Source organism: Panthera onca, chromosome A1 (genome assembly GCF_046562875.1).
Source record: "Panthera onca isolate mPanOnc1 chromosome A1, mPanOnc1 haplotype 2, whole genome shotgun sequence".
In the NCBI taxonomy this organism is placed as follows: Eukaryota; Metazoa; Chordata; class Mammalia; order Carnivora; family Felidae; genus Panthera; species Panthera onca.
Genome location: NC_138339.1, coordinates 234737208 through 234760113, shown reverse-complemented (window position 1 = coordinate 234760113; position 22906 = coordinate 234737208). Strand labels below are relative to the sequence as shown.

At 37.7% G+C, this 22906-nt stretch overlaps 1 protein-coding gene across 6 annotated transcripts in view; it reads right to left on the bottom strand.

Moving 5' to 3' along the window:
• The window catches only part of LOC132680603 (phospholipid-transporting ATPase IB-like), a 222975-nt gene that overhangs the window by 91130 nt on the left and 108939 nt on the right, over positions 1–22906 (bottom strand). For 5 of the 6 annotated variants that reach the window (XM_078445640.2, XM_078445698.2, XM_078445736.2 and 2 more), the window contains 3 exons: positions 16723–16895; positions 7751–7934; positions 1242–1352 (listed from right to left, as the gene is read on the bottom strand). In XM_078445640.2, the coding sequence (XP_078301766.2) occupies positions 1242–1352; positions 7751–7934; positions 16723–16895 (468 nt within the window). The remainder of the gene's footprint in view (positions 1–1241; positions 1353–7750; positions 7935–16722; positions 16896–22906) is intronic. The other variant, XM_078445719.2, reaches the window with a different exon arrangement.

Here is a 22906-nt window from a genome sequence, read left to right as displayed (position 1 = left end):
TTAATTAAATGAAACCACAATGAGATACCACTAACCATCTATCAGAATGGCTAAAATACTGAATAGTGATAATATCAAATGCTGGGAAAGATCCAGAGAAACAAAATAACAGATACTTTGCTGCTAGGAATTGAAGATGGTAAAGTCACTCTGGAAAACAGTTGGGAGTTTCTTTAAAAAAAAACAAAAAACTAAATATACACCTACCATATGATCCAGCAATTGTACTCTTGGACATTTGTCCTAAATAAGTGAAAACTTATGTTTGCCCAAAATCTTTATACAAATGCTCTTCAATAAGTGGGTGATAAATATTATGGTCTGGAACAAATGATTGATACAGGGAACAACGTGGATCAATCTGAAGGGAATTATACTGACTAAAAAAAAAAATCCAATCTCAAAAGGTTATATACTACACAATTCTACTTTTATAACATTCTTTCTTTTTAAGCTTATTTATTTATTTTGAGAGAGAAAGCATGTGGAGGGGGAGAAAGAAATTCAAGCAGGCTCTGCACTGTCAGTGCAGGGTCCAACATTGGGCTTAATCTTGCGAACTGTGAGATCATGACCTGAGCCGAAATCAAGATCTTGTCTGATGCTTAACCAACTGAGCCACCCGGGCACCCCTACTTTCAGAACATTCTTGAAAGAACAAGAAGGATAGGGATAGGGAACAGACTAGTCACTGTCAGAAGCTACGGCTGGATGTGGATATAAAGGGGTAGCATGAGTGGGATCCTTGTGATGGAACAGGTCTGTGTCATTGGGGCCGAGGTGGTCTGTCTCGATTTCTGTGATGGTTCTATCAATATACACATGGATAAAAGTACATAGAATCACACAAGTGTGGGTAAAGCTTGTGAAGTATGAAACTCAGTCAGTTATGTCCTAGAGTTATTCAAGGTGTTATCTTTGGGGAAAATTGGGTGACTGTTTCATGGGACCCTCTAAAAAATATTTTTGGAACTTCCTGTGAATCCATAATTATTTCAAAGTAAAATACTAAACAATATTTTTCCATAGCCAAATTTAAGGCTTATACAAATGCTTAAGTCAGGATGGTGGTTAGAAGACTCAAATTTACCAAATAACTTTGAGCAAAAACCTAAAGCAGAATTGTGTAATGGTAATTTAAATGATACAAATATGGGGAAAAAAACAAACCGCTAAACTACCATACATGATGTCAAAGAAAGACCTAACTTTTTCATGAAAGAAAGCATATCTTTTCTTACCTCAATAACATATAACACGACGTTTTTGTAGAAACAATATAATATGCATTTTGTCACTCGAAAATAATTCCAAGCTCCATGAACCAACAGAAGCTTCTCCAAGTAGCTAAACTAAAAGAAGGAAACAACAGTCAGGGCAAGTTCAAATGAAACAGCAAAGTATTTGTTAGACCCACAGTTGTAGAATACATACAAAAGACTGGAGACAGATGGGGCAGAAATAGGAAAATGTCCATTTACAGTTCTTGGGCTAACATTCATTCTTGGAAAAGTATAAAATGGCACACACCACGGCATAACATCTTCTCTACAGTCAAAGCTGCTCTTGGGTCAAAGCAAGATGGAGGAAAACAAAATGTGGCTGAAAGTATTATCATTGCTGTGAAATAGCCTGTTAATGGGGGCCTGAGCATGAATCAGTTCAGTCTCCTGCATTAGTGACTTATTAGTATATATTTTTGAGAGAGAGAGAGCGTGCATGTGAGCAGGGGAGGGGCAGAGAGAGAAGGAGACAGACAATCCAAAGCAGGCTTGGCACTATAGGCGCAAAGCCCAACGTGGGGCTCAAACCCACAAACCGTGAGATGACGTCAGGTACTCAACTGACTGAGCCACCCAGGCACCCCTACCAATAATTACATTAAATGTAAACAGTCGAAACACTTGGAAAAAGACATAAGGTGACAAAATGGATAAAATAAATAAGACCTATCTATATGCCGCCTACAAGAGACTCACTTCAGACCTAAAGACACATACAGGCTGAAAGTGAATAGATGGAAAAAAAATATGCCATGCAAATGGAAGTCAAAAAAATAAAAAGTCGGGGGGAGGGGATACAATACTTCTATCAGACAAAATAGACTTGAAATCAAATACTGGAGCAAGAGACAGAGTGGGCACTATATAATAATAAAGGGATCAATACAACTAGAGGATATAATTGTTGTAATGATCTATGCACCCAACATAAGAGCACCTAAATAAAGCAAATATTAATAGACACAAAGGGAAACCTTCACAGCAATAAAATAATAGTAGGGGACTCTAATTCCCCACTCACATCAGTGAATAGATCACCCAGGCAGAAAATCAACACATTAGAATGCCAGATGGACTTAAATATATACAGAAAATACCATCCAAAAACAACACAGTAACAATACACATTCATTTTAAGTGCACATGGAACATTCTCCAGGACACATCATGTGTTAGGCCACAAACCAAGTCTAAATAAATTTAAGAAGATTAAAATCATACCAAGCATTTTTCTGACTACAACTGATATGAAGAAGCTAGACATGAATTACAAGGGAAAAACAAAAAACAAAAAAACTAGAAAAAGCACAAACACATGGAGCCTAAACAACATGGTACCAAACAGCCAGTAGACCAATGAAGAAATCAAACAGGAAAATAAAAATACATGGAGAGGAATGAAAATGAAAACACAATGGCCTCAAATCCTTGAAACTCAGTAAAAGCAGTTATAAGAGGAAAATGTGTAGCAATATAGGCCTACCTCAAGAAACAAAACCTAACCTTACAACTAAAAGGAAAAACGAACAAAATCCAAACATAGCAGAAGGAAATAATAAATACCAGAGCAGAAATAAATGAAAAACAAGAAAAAACATAGAAAAGATCAATGAAATCATAACCTTGTTCTTTAAAAAGATAAACAAACTGATCAACCTTTGGCCAGTCTTTTTTCCATCAAGGAAAAAAGAGAGAGGGCTCAAATGAACAGAATCAGAAATTAAAGAAGAGAAATAACATATCACAGAAATAGAAAGGATTATAAGAGACTATTTTAAAAAATTATAAGCCAAGGAGTTGGACAACCTAGGAGAAATAAATTCCTAAAAATATTCTTTCTTCTTTTGGAAGATTGTGTAACAAAATTGAATTGGCAATCAAAAACTCCTAACAAAAGTCCCAGAGCAGATGGCTTCAGAGGTGAACTCTACCCATTCTCTTCAAACTATTCCAAAAAACTGAAAGGAAGGAAAGCTTCCAAATACATTCTCTGAGGGCAGCACTACCCCGATACGAAAACCAGACAAAGACACTACAAACCAAAACAAAACAAAACAAAAAAAAAAAAACTGTAGGTCAATGTCTCTAATGAACAAAGATAACAGAAATCCTCAACAAAATTTGAGCAAACTGCATTCAACAATACATTAAATATAGTAGGATCATTCACCATAATCAAGTGGAATTTATTCCAAGGATGCAAAAATAGTTTAGTATTCACAAATCATCACACACCACATTAATTAAATGAAGGGAAAAAATCATATGATCATCTTAATAGATGAAGAGAAAGCATTAAATATAATACAGCATCCATTCATGATAAGAACACTCAACAAAGTAAGTTTAGAGCGAACACATGCCAACATAATACAGGCCGTGTATGTACAGGCCATGTATGTACAGGCCATGAATGACAAACCCACAACTATCATCATACAGAATGCTGTAAAACTGAGAGTTTTTCCTTCTAAGATCAGGAACAAGACAACAATGTCCACTGTCACCACTTTTCTTCAACATAGTACTGGGAGTCCTAGCCATAGCAGTCAGACAAGAAATAGAAATAAAAGGCATCCAAATTGATAAGGAAGAAGTAAAACTGATAGTATTTGCAGATAGCATGATACTCTACATAGAAAATTCTAAAGACTCCACCAAAAAACTATTCAAACTGATAAATTAATTTAGCAAGTTGCAGGATACCAAATTAATATACAGAAATCTGTTGTGTTTCTATGTACTATTAGCAAAGTGGCAAAAAGAGAAATTAAGAAAAATTGAGAATTAAATTAAAAAATTATAAAATACATAGGAATAAACTTAACCAAACAGGCAGAAGTCCTGTGCTCTGAAAACTATAGAACACTGATAAAGTAAACTAAAAAAGACACAAAGAAATGGAAAGCTATTCCATGCTAATATTCCATTAATTTAGAAAAATTAATATTGTTAAAATGTCCATAGTACCAAAAGTAATCTACAGATTCAACACAATCCCTGTCAAAATACTAAATATTTTTTACAGAAATAGAATAATCCTAAAGTTAGTATGGAACCACAGAAGATCCCAAGTAGTTGAAGCAATCTTGAGAAAGGAGACCAATATATCTTTCAAGATATATTCCAAAGCTGTGGTAATGGAAACAGTATGGTACTGGCACAAAAATAGACACAGGTCAGTGGAGCAGAATAGAGAGCTGAGAAATACCCCCATGCTTACATGGTGAATTAATCTACAGCAAAGGAGGCAAGAATATGCAGTGGGGAAAAAAAAGTCTCTTCAAAAAAATGTGTTGGAAAAACTGGACAGCTACATGCAAAAGAATGAAACTGGACCACTTTCTTACATGATGTGGAAAAATCAACTCAAAATAAAATGACCTAAATGTGAGGCCTGAAACTCAGGGCACTAGTGATGAGCACTGCGTGTTGTATTTGATGAATCACTAAATTCTACACCTTGACTAATATTACACTGTGTGTTAACTAACTGGAATTTAAATTTAAAAACTTGAAAAAAGGAAAAAAAGAAAAGAAAGGCAGTAATCTCCTGGACATTGACCTTAGCAACACTTTTCTAGACATATCTCCCCAGGCAAGGAAAACAAAAGCAAAAATAAACCACTGGGACTGTATCAAAACAAAAATCTTTTACACAGCAAAGGAAACCATCAACAAAATGAAAAGGCCTACTGAGTGGGAGAAGACATTTGAAAATGGTGTCTTTGAAAAGAAGTTAATATTCAAAATATATAATGAAGTTACTCAACACCAAAAAGCTGCAAAACATCCAATTAAAAATGGGCAAAAGTGGGTGGGGGATGGGTTAAATAGGTGATGGGATTCAGGAGGGCACTTGTTATGATGCACACTGGGTACTGAATGGAAGTGTTGGATCACTATATTTACCCCTGAAACTAATATTACACTGTATGTTAACTAACTGGAATTTAAGTACTTTTTTAAAAAATGAGAGGACAACAGCCACTTTTGCGAAGAAGATATATGATGGCAGGCAAACATGAAAAGATTCTCAACATCACTAATCATCAGAGTAGTGGAAATCTGAACCGCAATGAGATATCACCTTACACCTGTCAGAATGGCTAGAATCAAAAAGACAAGAAATCCCGAGTGTTGGTGAGAATGTGGAGAATGGGGAACCAACCCTCTAGCACTGCTGGTGGGAATGCAAACTGGTGCAGTCACTGTGGAAGACGGTATGGAGGCTCCTCAAAATATTAAAAATAGAAATACCATATAATCCAGTAATTTCACTACTGTGTATTTACCCAAAGAAAAGAAAACCACTAATTTGAAGATATACACACCTCTATGTTTACTGAAGCGTTACTGACAATAGCCAAGATAGGGAACCAACTTCAGTGTCCATCAATAGATGAACGGATAAGGAAGATGTGGGGTGTGTTTGTGTGTGTGTGTGTGTGTGTGTGTGTGTGTAATGGGAATATCAGACATAAGAAAGAATAAACTCTTGCCATTTGTGACAATATGAATGGACTTGGCGGGTGTTGTGTGAAGTGAAATAAGTCCAACAGAAAAAGATAAATACCGTAAGATTTCACTTACAATGTGGAATCTAAAAAGAACAAGCCAAAAAAGGAGAAATATGTCCCTGGATCCCCAGGATACCTGATACTGGCCAGCCTGGTGTGTGCACAGTGTTTAACAGTTCAAGGCTTATGTCACATATAACTGCTGAGATCATCGGAAGCATGTATCCCGACGGCATTTAGAACAGTTTAGGACAGGATCAGGAGAGCTTGGTGTGGTCATTTCCCTGTTTACAGACACAGGTGCTTTGATCATAGTTTACTGACTCTCGTAACCCAGATACTCTAGCACATAGGAGCCTTAGTTTTCCCTGTTGTAAAACTGGAACACTTAATCAGAATGGATCTGATTCAAACACTGGGGTAATACACTCCTCATCTATGCTGTAGAATCCTAGGAATCCATTTTGTTACCACCCAAGTTTCAGGCACCTGCTTACCTGTGGACAGGGTACTAAATCATCTAGCCTCTCAAAGACGGCCACCACAAGAATAGCCCCAGCAGGGATGTTCTACTCAAAGTATGGGGTTATTCCTAGGGAGCTGTTCAAGAATTACATGTGGCTCCCGAATTCACCAAGAGTGAATGAAAAGTCTTATTGTTAGTTGCTCAACTGTGGTGAAAATATTGTATCCATTAAAAGCTGATCTTACATTGATTAAAATATTCTTCAAAAGTCAAAATATTAATATGTAGAAGCAGGAAGTGTTCTTATTAAACAGCTTGGATATTACAAATATGCAGGGGCTGTACATCACAGGCCACACACTCTTCTTAAATGCATTCCAGTAAATGGTACCGCTACTGTGGAAGGCAGTTTGGCAGTTTCTTACAAAACTAAACATACTTTCATACTTTTACTATATGATCTAGCAGTGGCACTCCTTGGTATAAATCCAAAGGAGTTGAAAATTTATGGCCACATACAGAAACCTGCACATGGATATTTGTAGCAGCTTTATTAATAACTGCCCAAAGCTGGAAATAACCAAGATGTTTTTCAGTAGGTGAGTGGATAAACAAAGTATTGTACATCCAGAAAGTAGAATATTATTCATCACTAAATAGAAATGAGCTATCAAGTCATAAAAGACATGAAGGGTACTTAAATGGATATTACTAAGTGAAAGAAGCCAGCTGGAGAAGGCTACATGCTGTATGAATATGACATTCTGGAAAAGGCAAAACTATGGAGATAGTAAATAGATCAGGGGTTGCCAAAGTGAGTTAGTGTAGAGGGAACGATGAATAGGCAGAGTGCGGAGGACTCTTAAGGAAGTGAAATTACTCTGTATGGTACTGTGATGATAGATACTTGTCATTATACCTTTCTCCAAACCTACAGAATGTACGACACCAAGAGTGAACCCTAATGTAAGCTGTGGACTTTGCACGATGACGGGTCAATGTAGGTTCGTCAGTTATAACAAATGTCCCATTCTGGCAGAGGACGTTGATGGCGGGGGGAAGGCTGGTGGGGGTAGGAGCAGGGGATATATGGGAACTCTATATCTTCTGCTCAATTTTGCTGTGAAGCTACACTAAAATATACAGTCTATTTTTTTCCATATCTGCCAAGGGGCGGTGCCTACTTTTAAAAAGCAGAAATTGGGAGATTATAAGTCTTCAAGAAATATTCATCAAGAGATGCCACAAAGTAAAGCACACATTACAGATTGAAGAGAATGGGGATTTATAGATTATATCAGCAGAGCTACAGACGCTCAGTGGTATCAGTTGGACCAAATCCATAACTGCTCCAGAAAAGCCTTTTTGCTGCAAACTGTATAAGGACAAAACTTAACCCCAAATGTTCTGGTAGTTGCATACGAAGAGCAGCTTAAAGAGTGGGGTAGACCTCATGCACTCGACGTGCCCACACCACTGACCTGTGCGATGGCAAAATCTGAGTTGTTGGTGGCCTGCATGCCCTCGTTCCCACTGATTCCCACACCCACGTGGGCCATCTGGATCATCCCAACGTCATTGGCACCATCCCCGACGGCAAGAGTGATGTCCCCTACGTGCTTCTTAACCACGTCGACTATTTCTGCCTTCTGGAGGGGAGACAACCTGGAAAAGAAGACAGAAATCACCACTTTTTAGTGTTTTGTGTTGGTTTGTTTTACTTCACCTTGTCGTAAAAGCCTTTAACATGGAGTCAACGGTAATCTGCACCTAACCACCTTTAAATGACAGCTACTGATAAATTTTCCAATACACTGATCAAGCTTTTAACAGATACAAAAACGTTCCACCCACCAATCTAAAATAAATGAATAAACAGACAAAAAGCAGAATCAGACCTATAAATACAGAACAACCTGATGGCTGGTGGAGGCTGTGGGGTGAAGGGATGGGCAATGTGGGTGAAAGGGGGTGGAAGGTGCACACTTTCAGCTGGAACAGAAGTCCCGAGAATACAAGGCACAGCATAGGGAATAGAGCCAGTGATACTGTAATAATGTTGTGTGAGGACAGATGGTAGCTCCCTTGTGCTGAGCGCGCGTAACAGACAGGTCCAGTCACGTGGTACACCTGAAACTAACGTATCCTTGTGTAGCAGCTACACGCAAAAATTTTTCAAGTTCCCTCCCCCACCCACCCAAAATAAGAAGTAAAGCAAAGAAAGCACACAGTAACTTCTTCAACATCCCCAAAGAAGTACACAGTGTCAGTTGTCTCGTTTACATGGAGACAAACTCTTCAATTTGCCATTCTCCCCACCGCTCCCTGTTTCTAACACCGGCCTGCTATCTTAATTCACATCATCTCGCTACATGAGAGCAAGAAGTGAAGATCTGTTTCTAAACCTGTATAAAGGCATTTCCCCCAAAGGATAAGTATGTGGAGTAGCCTAGGAAAATCAAACTACCCTCAAGTGAACTTTACAAGGAGACAGAGAAACATGAAGATCTCAGTCAGGAGTCTGTGGTGACAATAACAATCCAAAGGTAAGTGATTGAAAATAACAGATGTTTGCTTCTTTCCCGTGGATGTGTCCGGTGCAGATGAGGATACTGTTGATCCTTTCTTTTAACCCAGACAAGCTACGAAAGCAAATTTCGTATTCCTCAAATATTTCAGACTAGCAGACCCTGTCTATACAAAATACTTAACAGACATTCCAGGGAAAGAGAAACAAATTTTTTTCTCTCTTATTTATCACTTATGTATTCATTCACTAAATAAATTGGCTACATACCTCTCTCCAAAATGATCAGGGACACACAAAGGTTTTATTTTCTAGTAAGTGAGTGTTCATCCCCTTCCCACAAAACAGCTCCTAAAAACTAATTCAAATCTCAACCTTTCAAATTTCAGGTGAGATTGTTAACAACTGAGGAGATAAAGTTCCCTTGACTAGAACACACTCCACATTTTAAGACAGAAGCACAGATGGAAAACCTTTGGTTTCATAATGAGGAAAATGTGAGTTAACATTAATACACTGGAGATACAGTGTGAAAAGTTGCCGAAGTAGAGGATGTTCCAGAAACCATTTGTAAGTTTAGTTTCCATCTAGAGACACTGTTTTGGTTTTTTTTACTGGAATAACTACAATGATAATAGCTTCACCATTTTGTCTGGCAAGTACTTTTATATTTAAACTATGATATTTGTGAAGAAAAAAAAGAAAACGTACCTCATATTAATACCAAATTTGACTCTTCATACTGTCAAATCTTAATTCTATTGTTTGAGCCAGTGAAGCTCTCCAAATATGAAAAGAGAACTACAGGGACCCAACTAAGCCTTCTCCTCCCCTTGCTAAACATCCTTGAATCCTTCAGTCCTTTTGTGAGGTGGTTCTGGGCCTTTTGCCAAAGCTCCACATCAATTCTGATCAGTTGCTGGCAAGATGTAGAGAAAGGGGAACACTCATACACTGTTAGTGGGAATGCAAACTGGTACAGCTACTCTGGAAGACAGTATGGCGGTTCCTTAGAAAGTTACACATAGAACTACCCTACAACCTAGCAGTTGCACTATTAGGTATTTACCGAAAGGATACAAAAATACTGAGTTGAAGGGGCACGTGCACCATGATTTATAGCAGCATTATCGACAACAGCCAAATTATGAAAAGAGCCGAAATGTCCATAGAGGTGGCACATTATATATACACACACATACGTGCTATGGAATATTTCTCAGCCATCAAAAAGAATAAAATCTCACCATTTGCAATAATGTGGACAGAGCTAGAGTATATAACACTAAGCGAAATAAGTCAGAGAAAGACAACATATTTCACTCATATGTGGAATTTAAGAAACAAAACAGATGAACATAAGGAAAGGGAGAGAAAACAGAGGGAAGCAAACCATAAGAGACTCTTAACTATACAGAACAAACTGAAGGTTGCTGGAAGGGAGGTGGGTGGGGGTGGGCTAAATGGGTGATGGGTATTAGGAGGGCACTTGTTGTGATGAGCACTGGCTGTTATATGTAAGTGATGAATCACTAAATTCTGCTCCCAAAACCAGTATTAGACTATATGTTAGCTAACTAGAATTTAAATTAAAACTACAAAAAAAAAAAAAAAAAAAGAAAAAAGAAAAGAATAGAACTGGATTATCACTATTCTGATTTTGGATCTCCCTCCCATACATGAAAATAAATCCTGAAATAATAATAGTCTTTTAATACCTATCTGTTAAATGAGCTTAAATTAATAAAACACTTTAGGTCATGTTTCCGGGTATGAGTATTAAGCCAAATTACCCTAATCTTGAAATTTTAGGGTTATAGCCGATTGATGATCTTTACATTCATGTCTGGCAAAGTTTATCTTGTCATTTTATTGGCTGAAAAAACATATATACCCCACAGCCATCTATTCACAAAAACCGAAGGGTGAAAAGTCTACTCAGGATAGGAAAAAAAGTCAATATGCTGTTTCAGGACACAAAAATAATAAGAAAACACAGCCCTAAAACACAGTTTGAGAAATTCAAAACAGACATTAACCAGCTAATTTCTGTTCTTTTCATCTGAATGAAAGATGAAAGTATAAAAACCTTCCAAAACATAGTATTTCACGTGTCAACACTCATTGTGATTTTTAATCTATAACATGGAACCAAATAACAAATTCAACAACAATGTAGAAAGAGCACATAATAGATTCCAACCTATAAAACAAACACTCTAGTCACATTTGACTTGATTTAAAAATTGTAGTATTTTTATCTTCTGTTTTCATGGAATTACAAAGATAACTAAACCAATTGACTGGAATAATGTCATGGTTTTTCCATGGCACACACTACTGACTTCTTTATCAATACAATCAGTGTTAGAAATAAAAAATAAAATGGTTTCCATTCAAAATTTGTACAATAGGTTCAACATATTATATGGCATAGATACTTTCTTGTATATAAAAACAAGTTTTCTTGCTATATTTGTGCTTGGAATTCTCTGCGTAAGCTACTTACAGGTAATCTCATATGCATTAATTATTATTTATTCAGCAAATACTGATGTCCCTACATACGAGCCAGGCACAGTTCTTGATACAGAAAATAGTGCAGAGAATAAAATACATAAGCATTCCTGCCTTCATGAAGTTTATGTTCCAGTGGAGAGGAGACAGACAATAAACCAAGTAAGTAAAACATAAATTATGGCATATGGTGATAAGAACTTTCTTTTAAGTTTCTTTTTCAGTCAGTGCAGAGCCCGATGCAAGGCTTGATCCCATGAACCATGAGATCATAATCTGAACTGAAATCAAGAGCTGGACACCCAACTGACTGAGCCACCCAGGCGCCCCGATAAACTGAATTTTCTAGATTAATTAGATTTTTCTCTCCTAATTATGTTTACCTGAGTGCCACTGATTAAGCAATTGTAACAAATACCATATGACACCCTCCAAGTATCTAAGCTTTTTTATTTCTAAATGACTTCAGTAAGCAAATTATTGGTCAAAACTTTAAGAAAACTTTCTATACCTGTTAATGGCATATAAGGATATTCGACAGTTTCCTTCAGAAAGTAAACAAGTATAAAACTGGAAAATGTGATTAAGAACAAGCATTTCAGCCCATCAGAAAATGCCCAAAGGTGGAAAAGAACTCGAGACATATTTATTCATGAAAATCAGAGAAGTGCAGCAAGTTTGTGACCTTCGTCCTTAGAGGTGTTCCTGTTCCCCTGACCTGGGAGTGAGGGAAAATCTGCAGATTTACTACCCAAGACACGGCGGACGTGGTTTGGAGCAGATAACGAACACCCACATCTTAACCAATTGGGGTGGCTCTCTCAGTTCAGGGAGGGCAGGAAACCAGCTAGAAATGTAACAGGGAGATCGTGCAACAAAAGAATCACGGGAGGGCTGAGGTCAGCAACTTGCCCGTATTCCGAACTGACCACTAAAGTAAGGATAGGCAGGAAAGAGCCCAGAGAGGCTTTCATGTTGTTGTGCCTCTGAAAGCATTCCTCCAAGCAGCATATGGCCCTAGCATCAAGGGTAGGAGCGTCAGACTATGACTTGTCTAGGCACAAACTTGTCCAAATAATTGCGTGATGACTAAACTCTGCAGGCACAGGAGAAACTCCTGGGAAGGCAGGCTTAAGAAAAAAAAAAAAAAAAAAAAGGCTGAGGAAAGATACCAGTAACTGCAAATGAACAGGGAAACATACTTCACAGTCTGAGTCCAGGCAAGTTACGAAAACACTGGGCCAACAAAATGCAGAAGAATAAATTAGAATCCAGATAAACCACACTGTATTTTTCCACAATAGCCACTTTTACTCTAAATAAAACAAAATCACTAGATGTGCCAAGAAACTTAAGGGTATTTGTTTTCATTCCCAGTGAACAAAGCAGCCTGACTGAGAATAGACCTGATATGAGTTAGCAAAGACTTCAAAGCAGCATTATAAATATGCTCACAGAATTAAAATATGTTCAAAGAAAGAAAATTATGATAACTATGAGTCAACAAACAGGATATCCCAACAGAAGAATGGAAGCTATTAAAAAAAAATTAGAAACTCTGGGATGAAGTGAACAATACACTTCGTAACTTAAGATCAGATCTGAGTGGAAGAAATTAGTGAATCTGAAGTTACATCAATAGAAAATACGCAATCCAAAAAGAAAGGAGTTGAAATTGAAAATGCAGTGGCAGTGCCACGGGTTTGTAATCACCATCAAGCATTCAATCATACATGTGATTGGAGTCCCGAAGCAAAGGAAACAAAAGTAGCAAAAACAAAAACAAAAAACAAACAAACAAAAAAAACCCTGAGAAAATAATGGTTGAAAACTTTCCAATCTGGTAACAACAAAACAAAACATTAATTTAGGGATCCATTGAATCCGAAGTAGAATAAATACAATAAGAACCACATTTAGAGCCAACATAGCTAAATGAATGAAACCCAGTAACAAAGAGAAAATCTAGAAAGTAGGAAAATGACACATCACATACAGGGTAACAACAGCGTGAATTTCTCACCAGAAACAAGGGAGCCAGAAGACAAGAGAGTGACAAAGTACCAAAGAAAAAAAATCAACCGAGTATTTTCTTTGATAATAGCTTTAAGTTAGAAATCAATAACAGGGAATATACCCAAATGTGTGAGAATTCGATACTTTTAAATAGCCCATGAGTCAAAAAGGAAATCAAGAGAAATTAGAAAATACCGTACTTTGAACTGAATGATAATGAAAACACAACATATCAGAATTTGTGAAATGTAATTAAATCAGTGCTTAAAGATTTATATCTTGAAATGCTTATAGTAGAAAAAAATTTTAAATCAGTGATAAAAGTTTTTACCTTAAGGGAATGAGAAAAAAATGAGTTCAATCCAAAGTAAGGTGAAAGTAGAAAATAATCCAGATGAGTATATATTATATTGTCTATCAGAATATTATATCGTTACATATTATAATACACATATATCACATCATATTAATGTTATATACACATAACATTACATACACATTATAAATATATATCAGAATATAAATAAAAAGCTGGACAGACCATGGAGTTGGCCTTTTGAAAATATCAGCAAAACTGGTAAAGCCCTAACTAGACTGATCAAGGAAAAAAAGAGTAAATTATCCATATGAGGAAGGGAAGGAACACCACCACACGTCACACAAAAGTAACAAATAAATAAAGGAATATTGTGAAAAACTTCATGCCGACAAGTTTGACAGCTAGAACAAATGGACAAATCCCTTGAAAGACACAAATCACAAACTTGAAGAAGTAGTAGAAAATATTTGCTTACTAAATTGAATTACTCATCAGAGCCTTCCTACAAAGTCCAGGCCCAGGTGGCATCATCAACAGTGAAGTCTGTCAAACATTTTAGGAAGAAATCATACCAAACACTACAGAAAGTATAGAAAACAGGATGAAGAAACACCTCCCAAATCAGTTTATCAGGTTAGAATGATCTGATAACAAAGCCACTCAAAAACTTGAGATAAAACCACAGACAGATGTCTTTCATGAGTACAGACTAGAAATTCTTCATGAAATTTTAGTAGAATATACAGAAAAACTCAGTCATAAAAGTTTGCAGCCATGAACAAAGTGAGAGACAGACTCTCCTCTCCTTCTCCACCACCACTCCCTCTGCAAAGTACAGTTTCAGCCAGGTCCATTCCAAATTGTTTCCATCATTCAGGATGTACCTCAGTCAACAGACTTCAGTTTTGTATTCATTTATGTTTACTGTTCCTCCAATGGGGACCCTTAAAGGGATGATGGGACTAAGGGGAAAAACTAAGACACTGGACCACATAAACCTGGATAATTGAGAGTTGGTGTCGCGGTGGGCTGACAAGTGACCCCTGCAGGAGCTGGACAGGGAGGAGAGTGAGGTCAAGTTGGACATTCCCCTGCTCCTCCCTGCCACATCCGCTCCAGGTGGCTGTCTGTCTACTACCGCTCACTGCTCCTCTAGAGGCAGCCGGCTCCGAAGGACTCTTTCCGTCCAGGCACAGTGACTACTCCCCTCCTCCAATCCCTTTGGACCTAGGGGTAGAACAGCTCTTCCCACTGCTACCAGCATGTATACGATCCCTTTGTTTTCATCTCAGGCTGCCGGCAGCAAGCATCTTTCAGAGCCAAGCACGATGTCCCGTTTGCTGAGATTTATGGGAGAAAGCAGATGTGAAACTTCCCCTGGATGCAGTCCTATGAAGATGCGAGGTCTCTCAACCCCTAACTTGCTGCCAAAAGGGGATCTAGCCTGGGGATAAAGCCTGCACCAGACGGATCAAAAGGGAGACAACATTGGAACCCTACAACAAACCCCGAGTAAAGCCAGATTTAGGACCAACCACCACTAGGTCACTGCAAGCCAACTGCTGGAATGTCCATCCTTTGTGGCAAAATTAGCCCATGTTTTCTCTCCTCTTCAATGATGTCCTTTCATTGCTTCCTCCAGCATGAGTAGGAGGTTCAGGTGGAGAGACCGCGAACACTCCTTAAAATATTGTTAGAATGCAAAATGAAAATGGTTCCATAAAGTCTAAATAGTGAAAAGAAAAATAATTCTGGCGAACTGTTGATAAATTTGCTTGCTTCCCTTGAAGTTGGCTTTGCCAACAGAATTTTCAACTATGTGAGCTAATAAATTCCCTTTTAGCCCAAAGGCGAATTTGACTTAGCTTTCTGTCATTTCGGTTCTAACTAATGGAAGGCTATGTCACAAAGAATCCTGAAGGCTAAACTACAGTCGTGACAAGTGAGAGTGCAATAAAGAACAGAACCTGCCGAATTCTTGTAGCTGATGCTGAATGAACGTGAACAAAGAAGGACACCGGGGGGAGACATTTGAAGCATATAGGGAACCTGACGACTGAGAAACCGTCTAAATCAATACTTAGAAGTCCAAGGCATCAAAACGTCTTCATAATTGGCCCAGTTAATATTTTTATTCAGGAGAAAGGAACAATTACTCTGTACTTAGTTTATTTTCTTAGCTCCATCCATCTTTGTTGTACAAAGATGTACCTTTTTAAATTGATGTTTAGACTTCCAGTAACACCGATAACTTCACTTCTCTCTAGGTGTCAGAATTTTTTCAGATATGCCCCTCACTATAAATAGAAGACCTCTGGGGCACCTGGGAGGCTTAACAGGTTAAACGTTCGACACCAGCTCAGGTCATGATCTTAAGGTTGGTGAGTTCAAGCCCCATGTCGGGCTCTGTGCCGACAGCTGGGAGCCTGGAGCCTGCTTCGGATTCTGTGTCTCCCTCCCTCTCTGCCTCTCTCCCACTCATACTCTGTCTTCTTGTCCGTCTCTCTCTCAAAAATAAATAGATCAACATAAAAAAATAGGGGCGCCTGGGTGGCTCAGTCAATTAAGCATTTGCCTTTGTTTGGTTCATGTCATGATCTCCCGGTTTGTGAGTTTGAGCCCCATGTCAGGCTCTGTGCTGACAGCTCAGAGCCTGGAGCCTGCTTTGGATTCTGTGTCTCCTTCTCTCTCTGTCCTTCCCCTGCTCATGCTCTCTCTCTCTCTCTAATAAGCATTAAATTTTTTTTAATAGAAATTATTTATTTATTTATTAAATTAATTACATAGAGGACCTTTGTTCTTACTGGAGACACCTTTCATCTGGTCAATACATCAATAATTTATCATTGAAAAATTATAATCTGTTTTCTACTACATCTTAAGCTTGACGATTAGAATTAAACTCAGATATCTCTCTCCAATTTGAACATATATTTCATCAATAAGGAACTTTTCCTCTACAAAAACTCCTATTTCCATGTCTACAAAAACTCCTATTTCCATGTCTACATTTTCTTTACATGTTTATGTTAAATATAGCAGGGAAGGGAGAAGAACAGTGAATATATCCTTACCTACAACATAATACCGCTCTACATGAGAGGGCCAAATTGATAAAGCTCCTCTTAACTTCAGGATGGAAGGCATACTTCAGTGTTTCACCATCAATGATGAGGGCCAGGTCATTTTCTTCACCTAACAGGATTCCAAGATCTTGACAGTTCTGATTAACTGCTTGTTGTGTTGCCTAAAACAGAGTGGGGTGGGGGGGGGGGGACCACTTACTTTTCTCATTTTATATATACATATATAAATATAAATAAAAGACTTTCTGAATCAATATGGTAGGCAGAGGCATACTTTTTACCTCATTCTTCCCTTCAAGTATCTCACTGAAATGAAAAAGTAAATAACATGAAAAGAAGAGTGACATCATAGATGACCAGCGAAATGCCAATAGAAACCACAGTGAGATACTACTTTATACCTATTAGCACAACTAGAATCAAAAAGCCAGACAGTAAATGTTGATCAGGATTTAGAGAAACCCAAAACTCTCAAACACTGCTGGCTGGAATGTAGTCTGACAGTCCTACAGATGGGTAAGCGTGAGTTCACCAGATGACCCAGCAACACCACTCGTAGGCTTCTACACCCAAGACAAGTGAAAACCTGCGTCCACACAAAACTTGTACGTGAATGTTTATAGCAACACCATTCACAATTGCCTAGAAGTGAAAACAACCTGATGAATGGATAAACAAAATATTGTATGAATATCCATACAATGGAATATTCTTTAGCCATCAAAAAGTTATGAGGTATTAATGCATTCTACAATATGGACGAACCTTAAAAATACAGTAACTGAAAGAAGCCAGTCACAAAAGACTATGTTATTATGATTCAATTCACATGAAAGTCAAGAATAAGCAAACCCATAGAGTTTGAAGCATATAGGGACCCTGATCCATCAAAGTAGATTAGTGGTTGTTTAGGGTGGGGGAAGGAAGATGAGAGAAATGGTAACTAAAGAGTAGGGAGATTCTTTTAGAGGTGATCAAAGTGTTCTAAAAGTTGCGGTGACGGTTGCATGTATGTGTGAAAATATTAAAACAGACTGAATTGTACACATTAAACATAATTTTTGTGTGTGATGTGGATCATATCTCAATAAAGCTGCTTTTCAAAAGGTATAGAAGAGTGAATTCATATCAGCTGGAAAATACAAATGGGTGCTAGCATACCAGAAAGTTCAGAGAATTTTTTTTTTAATTTTTTTTTTTAACATTTATTTATTTTTGAGACAGAGAGAGACAGAGCATGAACAGGGGAGGGTCACAGAGAGAGGGAGACACAGAATCTGAAACAGGCTCCAGGCTCTGAGCTGTCAGCACAGAGCCCGACGCAGGGCCGGAACCCACGGACCGTGAGATCGTGACCTGAGCCGAAGTCGGACGCTTAACCGACCGAGCCACCCAGGCGCCCCGTTCAGAGAATTTTTGAGAAAAATGTCAAAGGTGGGAACAAAATAATGGGAGTGAACTCTACACAACTGAGTCTCCGGTTTCTAAGGGGGAAGTATAGAAGTTTTAGAGACTCATTGTTCAATTTAAGATATGTGGGAGTCACCTCCCTTAGCTTATTTTCCTCAGATCATCCTTCCTTTCTTTCATAATTCACATAAACTGTTGAAAGCTCCAAATTTTAGAGAAATGACTCCCCATGCCAGTAGCAGAGTAGAAAATTCAGATAGTGGAGTATTTTAAGGAAAATACATAACAAAACTATAAGTCATGCAGATTAATGCTAAAGAAAATTCCTTCATCAAATACAAGTGAAATAAAAATAGTATCAGTTACCACTTTCTGTTGCAAGATTAGTGAATAAGCGTGCCAAAAGATTTCTTGACTGTTGCCAACTCTTTCATTTCTTCGACTATGTGGAATGAGTGCCATAAAATACTAAATCATATTTAAAAGCTTATTATTTAACTATTTTGCTTAACTACACTTTTCAGTTCTATTCAGTCATCTGTAGAAATCAGAGGTTTTTTTTAATGATCTGTACTTTTCTTAAACATGTTAATGAATGAAATTTTAACAAGATGTGGCACCTGGGGAAAAATTTTAAAACATAACAGGTATCAAGCTCCAAAAGCTTTAATGAAACAATTCTCCTTCCTATTTTCCTCAGAAGGCCTTCATTACTCATTACTCAAATGAAATTACTGTGTTTCCTGAAATAAAAGGTAATTTAATAATCCTTGAATTACCAAGGCCTTTATATAAACCTGCAGGTCTAAAAACAGATGAAATTCAGACACTTAAAATTTGATTTCGTACTGTGTAAGAGCTATAATATATACTATACGTGTATCATATTCAACATTTCCACTTCTGCTTTTTCCACACAGTGGACTACATATCCCATCAATGATCTCAAATGACTGCAGTTATTTTGTTGACCCCAAAATAATCTGGCAAAATTGAAGTTTTCCTATACGCTAACAACTCTTCTCAAACTTCATTTCATCACTGAACACAAAACTTGGTGCTTTTCTGATTAATATATTGCTTTCAATTTTACAGTTACTTGGAACATGTGAATGCTTGCAGCTAAAGCTTAACAGTCTTAACATCTAATTTTTTTCTTCCACTCCTAAATTATTCATTTTTCTTTACCAGTCCTCCTGCTGCCAATGTTGACAGGAGTGAAGATAATTCCTCCAACATGGTTCACTCTAGAACATGACTACCTGAGCCATTTGCCAACGTTAATTATGTAAAATTCTGCACAGCACAACCTGCAGCACATTATATGGGAAAATTGCATTATCTGCTTCATTATGTAAAGCAAGTGTATCAGTAATGATTATTTAGGAATAATGAGTTCTGGTTTTTTATAATATTAATTTTTTTTTGATGTCTTGAAATGAGTGGTGAGCTTGCTTGCTAAGTGGAAAATGACACTCCTTCCCAATTTTTGTTGTAATTGGAGGCTCCGTTTTTCTTTTTGCAGCATTATTTTCAATAAATGTGTGAATATGAAGCATTGAGATTGCTTTAAAATCTCTACTAACATGGTAAACTTTTTTTGTAATGTAATTTATTACAAATTGGTTTCCATACAACACCCAGCTCTCATCCCAACAGGTGCCCTCCTCAATGCCCATCACCCACTTTCCCACTTTCCCCTCTCCCCCACGCCCGCATCCACCCTCAGTTTGTTCTCTGTATTCAAGAATCTCTTGTGGTTGGCCTCCCTCCCTCTCTGTTTGTAACTTTTTTTTCCCCTTCCCCTCCCCCATGGTCTTCTGTTAAGTTTCTCAAGATCCACATATCAGTGAAAACATATGGTATCTGTCTTTCTCTGACTGACTTATTTCACTTGGCATAATACCCTCCAGTTCCATCCACGTTGCTGCAAATTGGCCAGATTTCATTCTTTCTTATGGCCAAGTAGTATTCCATTGTATGTGTAAACCACATCTTCTTTATCCATTCAGGAATAATGAGTTTTGAAAATGACATAACTCTAAAGTTTACAAGAACTTAAAACATAAGAGAAAATCTTAAAGAAACAAAGTACCAAGATCACCATGGAAATCACAATATGGAAGTGAAATAGAGTTTTCACTCACAAGACTAGCTTCTGGAAAATTCTAATTATGCAACCAAGACCCACAAAGTCACAAACTTTGTAAACACAAATTTGAACACGTCTCAGCTGCCTTTGCTGTGTATAATTTGGAGAAATAAAAAGTATAACTCAGCCTTCATCTAATATTTAACAGTAGAAGAGTTAAAACATAACATTTTATTCTATATTTATTATACTCTTAAGAGACTTATTAAAGACTAGGGGTGCCTGGGTGGCTCAGTCAGTTGAGCATCTGACTTCGGCTCAGGTCATCATCTTGCGGTCCGTGAGTTCAGGCCCGCATCAGGCTCTGTGCTAACTGATCTGAGCCTGGAGCCTGCTTCAGATTCTGTGTCTCCCTCTCTCTCTGCCCCTCCCCTGCTCACGCTCTATCTCTCAAAAATAAATAAAACATTAAAAAAAATTTTTTTTAATTTAATAAAATAGTACAAAGGCTATACACAACCCTCAAAGTATATGCAAACTAAATTGAGAAATAAAGGAAAATATTAGAAAAGATACCACCATTATTATGTGCCATGAAGAGTTAACCATAATGAGAAAGCTGAAGTGATATATCAGATAACATAGCCTTAAAGAGAAAATATTACCAAAAATAGAGACATTTCATAATGATTAAAAAGTTAATTTTTCAGAAAGAAATAATTATATTTCCTAACAATAGAGCCTCAAAATATATGAAGCAAAAATGGGTAGAATAAAAGGGAGAAATATAAAATTCAAAATTACAGTAGGATTTTAATAATTCTTTCAGAAATTGATAGAATGGCTAGAAAGACAATGAGGACAGTTTATTACAACAGTGACTCAGTCACCGTGACTCAACTGATATTTGCACATAGCAATTTTACTGAAACCATATACTTGAACATAAAACAAGTCTGAATGGATTCAAAATGATTAAGACCAATTAAAACATATGTCCTTTGTCCAGAATTAAATTGAATTAAAAACAAGTAACAATAAGACATCTAGAAACATGCCAAATATATGTAAATTTAACACACTTCTAAATAAGCCATGGGTCAAAGAAGAAATTAGTGAAAATTGGATATTTTGAAATAACCTTATTGAAAATATAACACTAATATTTATGGAATACAGCTAAAGCAATGCATAGAAGAAAAATTATGGTTTTAGTGCTTAAGTTAGAAAATATGTTGAAAAATAATCGCCTGAATTTTCACCTCGTGGTAGGCAGGATTTTAAGATTCCCACCCACCAATGGGCATGCTCCATACAATCCCTTCCCATTGACCTCATCTGGTAGGCTCTTTCAAAAGAGGTATTAAAGGTCAGAGACAAAAGGACAGAGATATTCCAAGCTGCAGCACATGTTCTTTTGTTGGCCTGGAAGTAAACCGCCATGTTGCAGAGACAGCCACAAGGCAGGGACCTACGAGTGACCTCTAGTTCCCGAGAGCAGTCCCTGGCTGACAGCTAGCAAGAAGACAGGACCTCATACAGACACAAGGAAGTAGATTCTGCCAACCAACTAAGGGAGCTTCAAAGTGGCTTTTTCCCCAGTTGAGACTCCAGATGGGGACACAGCCAGCTGACATCCTGATTTCAGCCCAGTAAGACACTGAGCCGAACCAAAACATGTCAAATTCCTAACCCGTGAAATCCGTAAGACAAAAAAATTTATGTTGCTTTAAGCTGCTAAGTTCGTGGTCATTTGCTATGCAGCAATTGGAAAGTAACACGCTATTCTAAAATATAGTGTATTAATAGAAAATTTGAGATACAGTTAAGGCCAACAGATCAGGAGACAATTGCCGTTGAAAAGACAATTTGTGATACTCACAGATCCCAAGATACGGAAGCAAATAACACAGTGGAGATGGGGGGGGGGGGGGGGACACATGGGACAGCACTGAGTTCAGTCAGAAGGCAAAGGGAACAGAAGGAAAGTGTGGGCAAGAACCTTTATTGTGCTTTCCACAGAAAGGAACAGGTGAGACAGGGTAAGCAGATGTAGGATTTTGCGAGTTTGAGTAATCTCAGTAGGCTCTGGGGCTTAGGGCAAGGGGATAGTGGCCCAGAATGTGAGAGCCCGATAAAGTAGGTGGTAGGGGTATGGGCTCTGGATTGGTCGGTTTGCATAAGAAAGGCACATTCACTGGGCACGCTGTTTACTAGCTCTGGGAGTTGCTTAACCCTGGAGGGGAGGGACCTTCCCAGTACCTCCCCAACAAAGCCCCCAGTAATAGCAAACATCAGAATAAAGATCATGAGAGCCAGCGTTAATATATATACACCTCAAAAAGACTGAAGAACAAATTAAACAAGAAGCAGTAGATGGAAATAAGTAATAAAGACAGGAGTAACAATGACATTGAAAACAGACAAAATATGGAGCAAATAACAAAGTCAAAAATCTGGTTCTTTGAAAAGATCAACAAAATGGGTAAACCCATTGCTATACTGATCCAGAAAAAGAGAGAATATAAATTATCACTATCAAGAATTCAGAATTGGGGCGCCTGGGTGGCTCAGTTAAGCACCTGACTCTTGATTTTGGTTATGATCTCACAGTTCAAAAGATCGAGCCCCGCATCAGGCTTTACACCGACAGAGCAGAGCCTGCTTGGG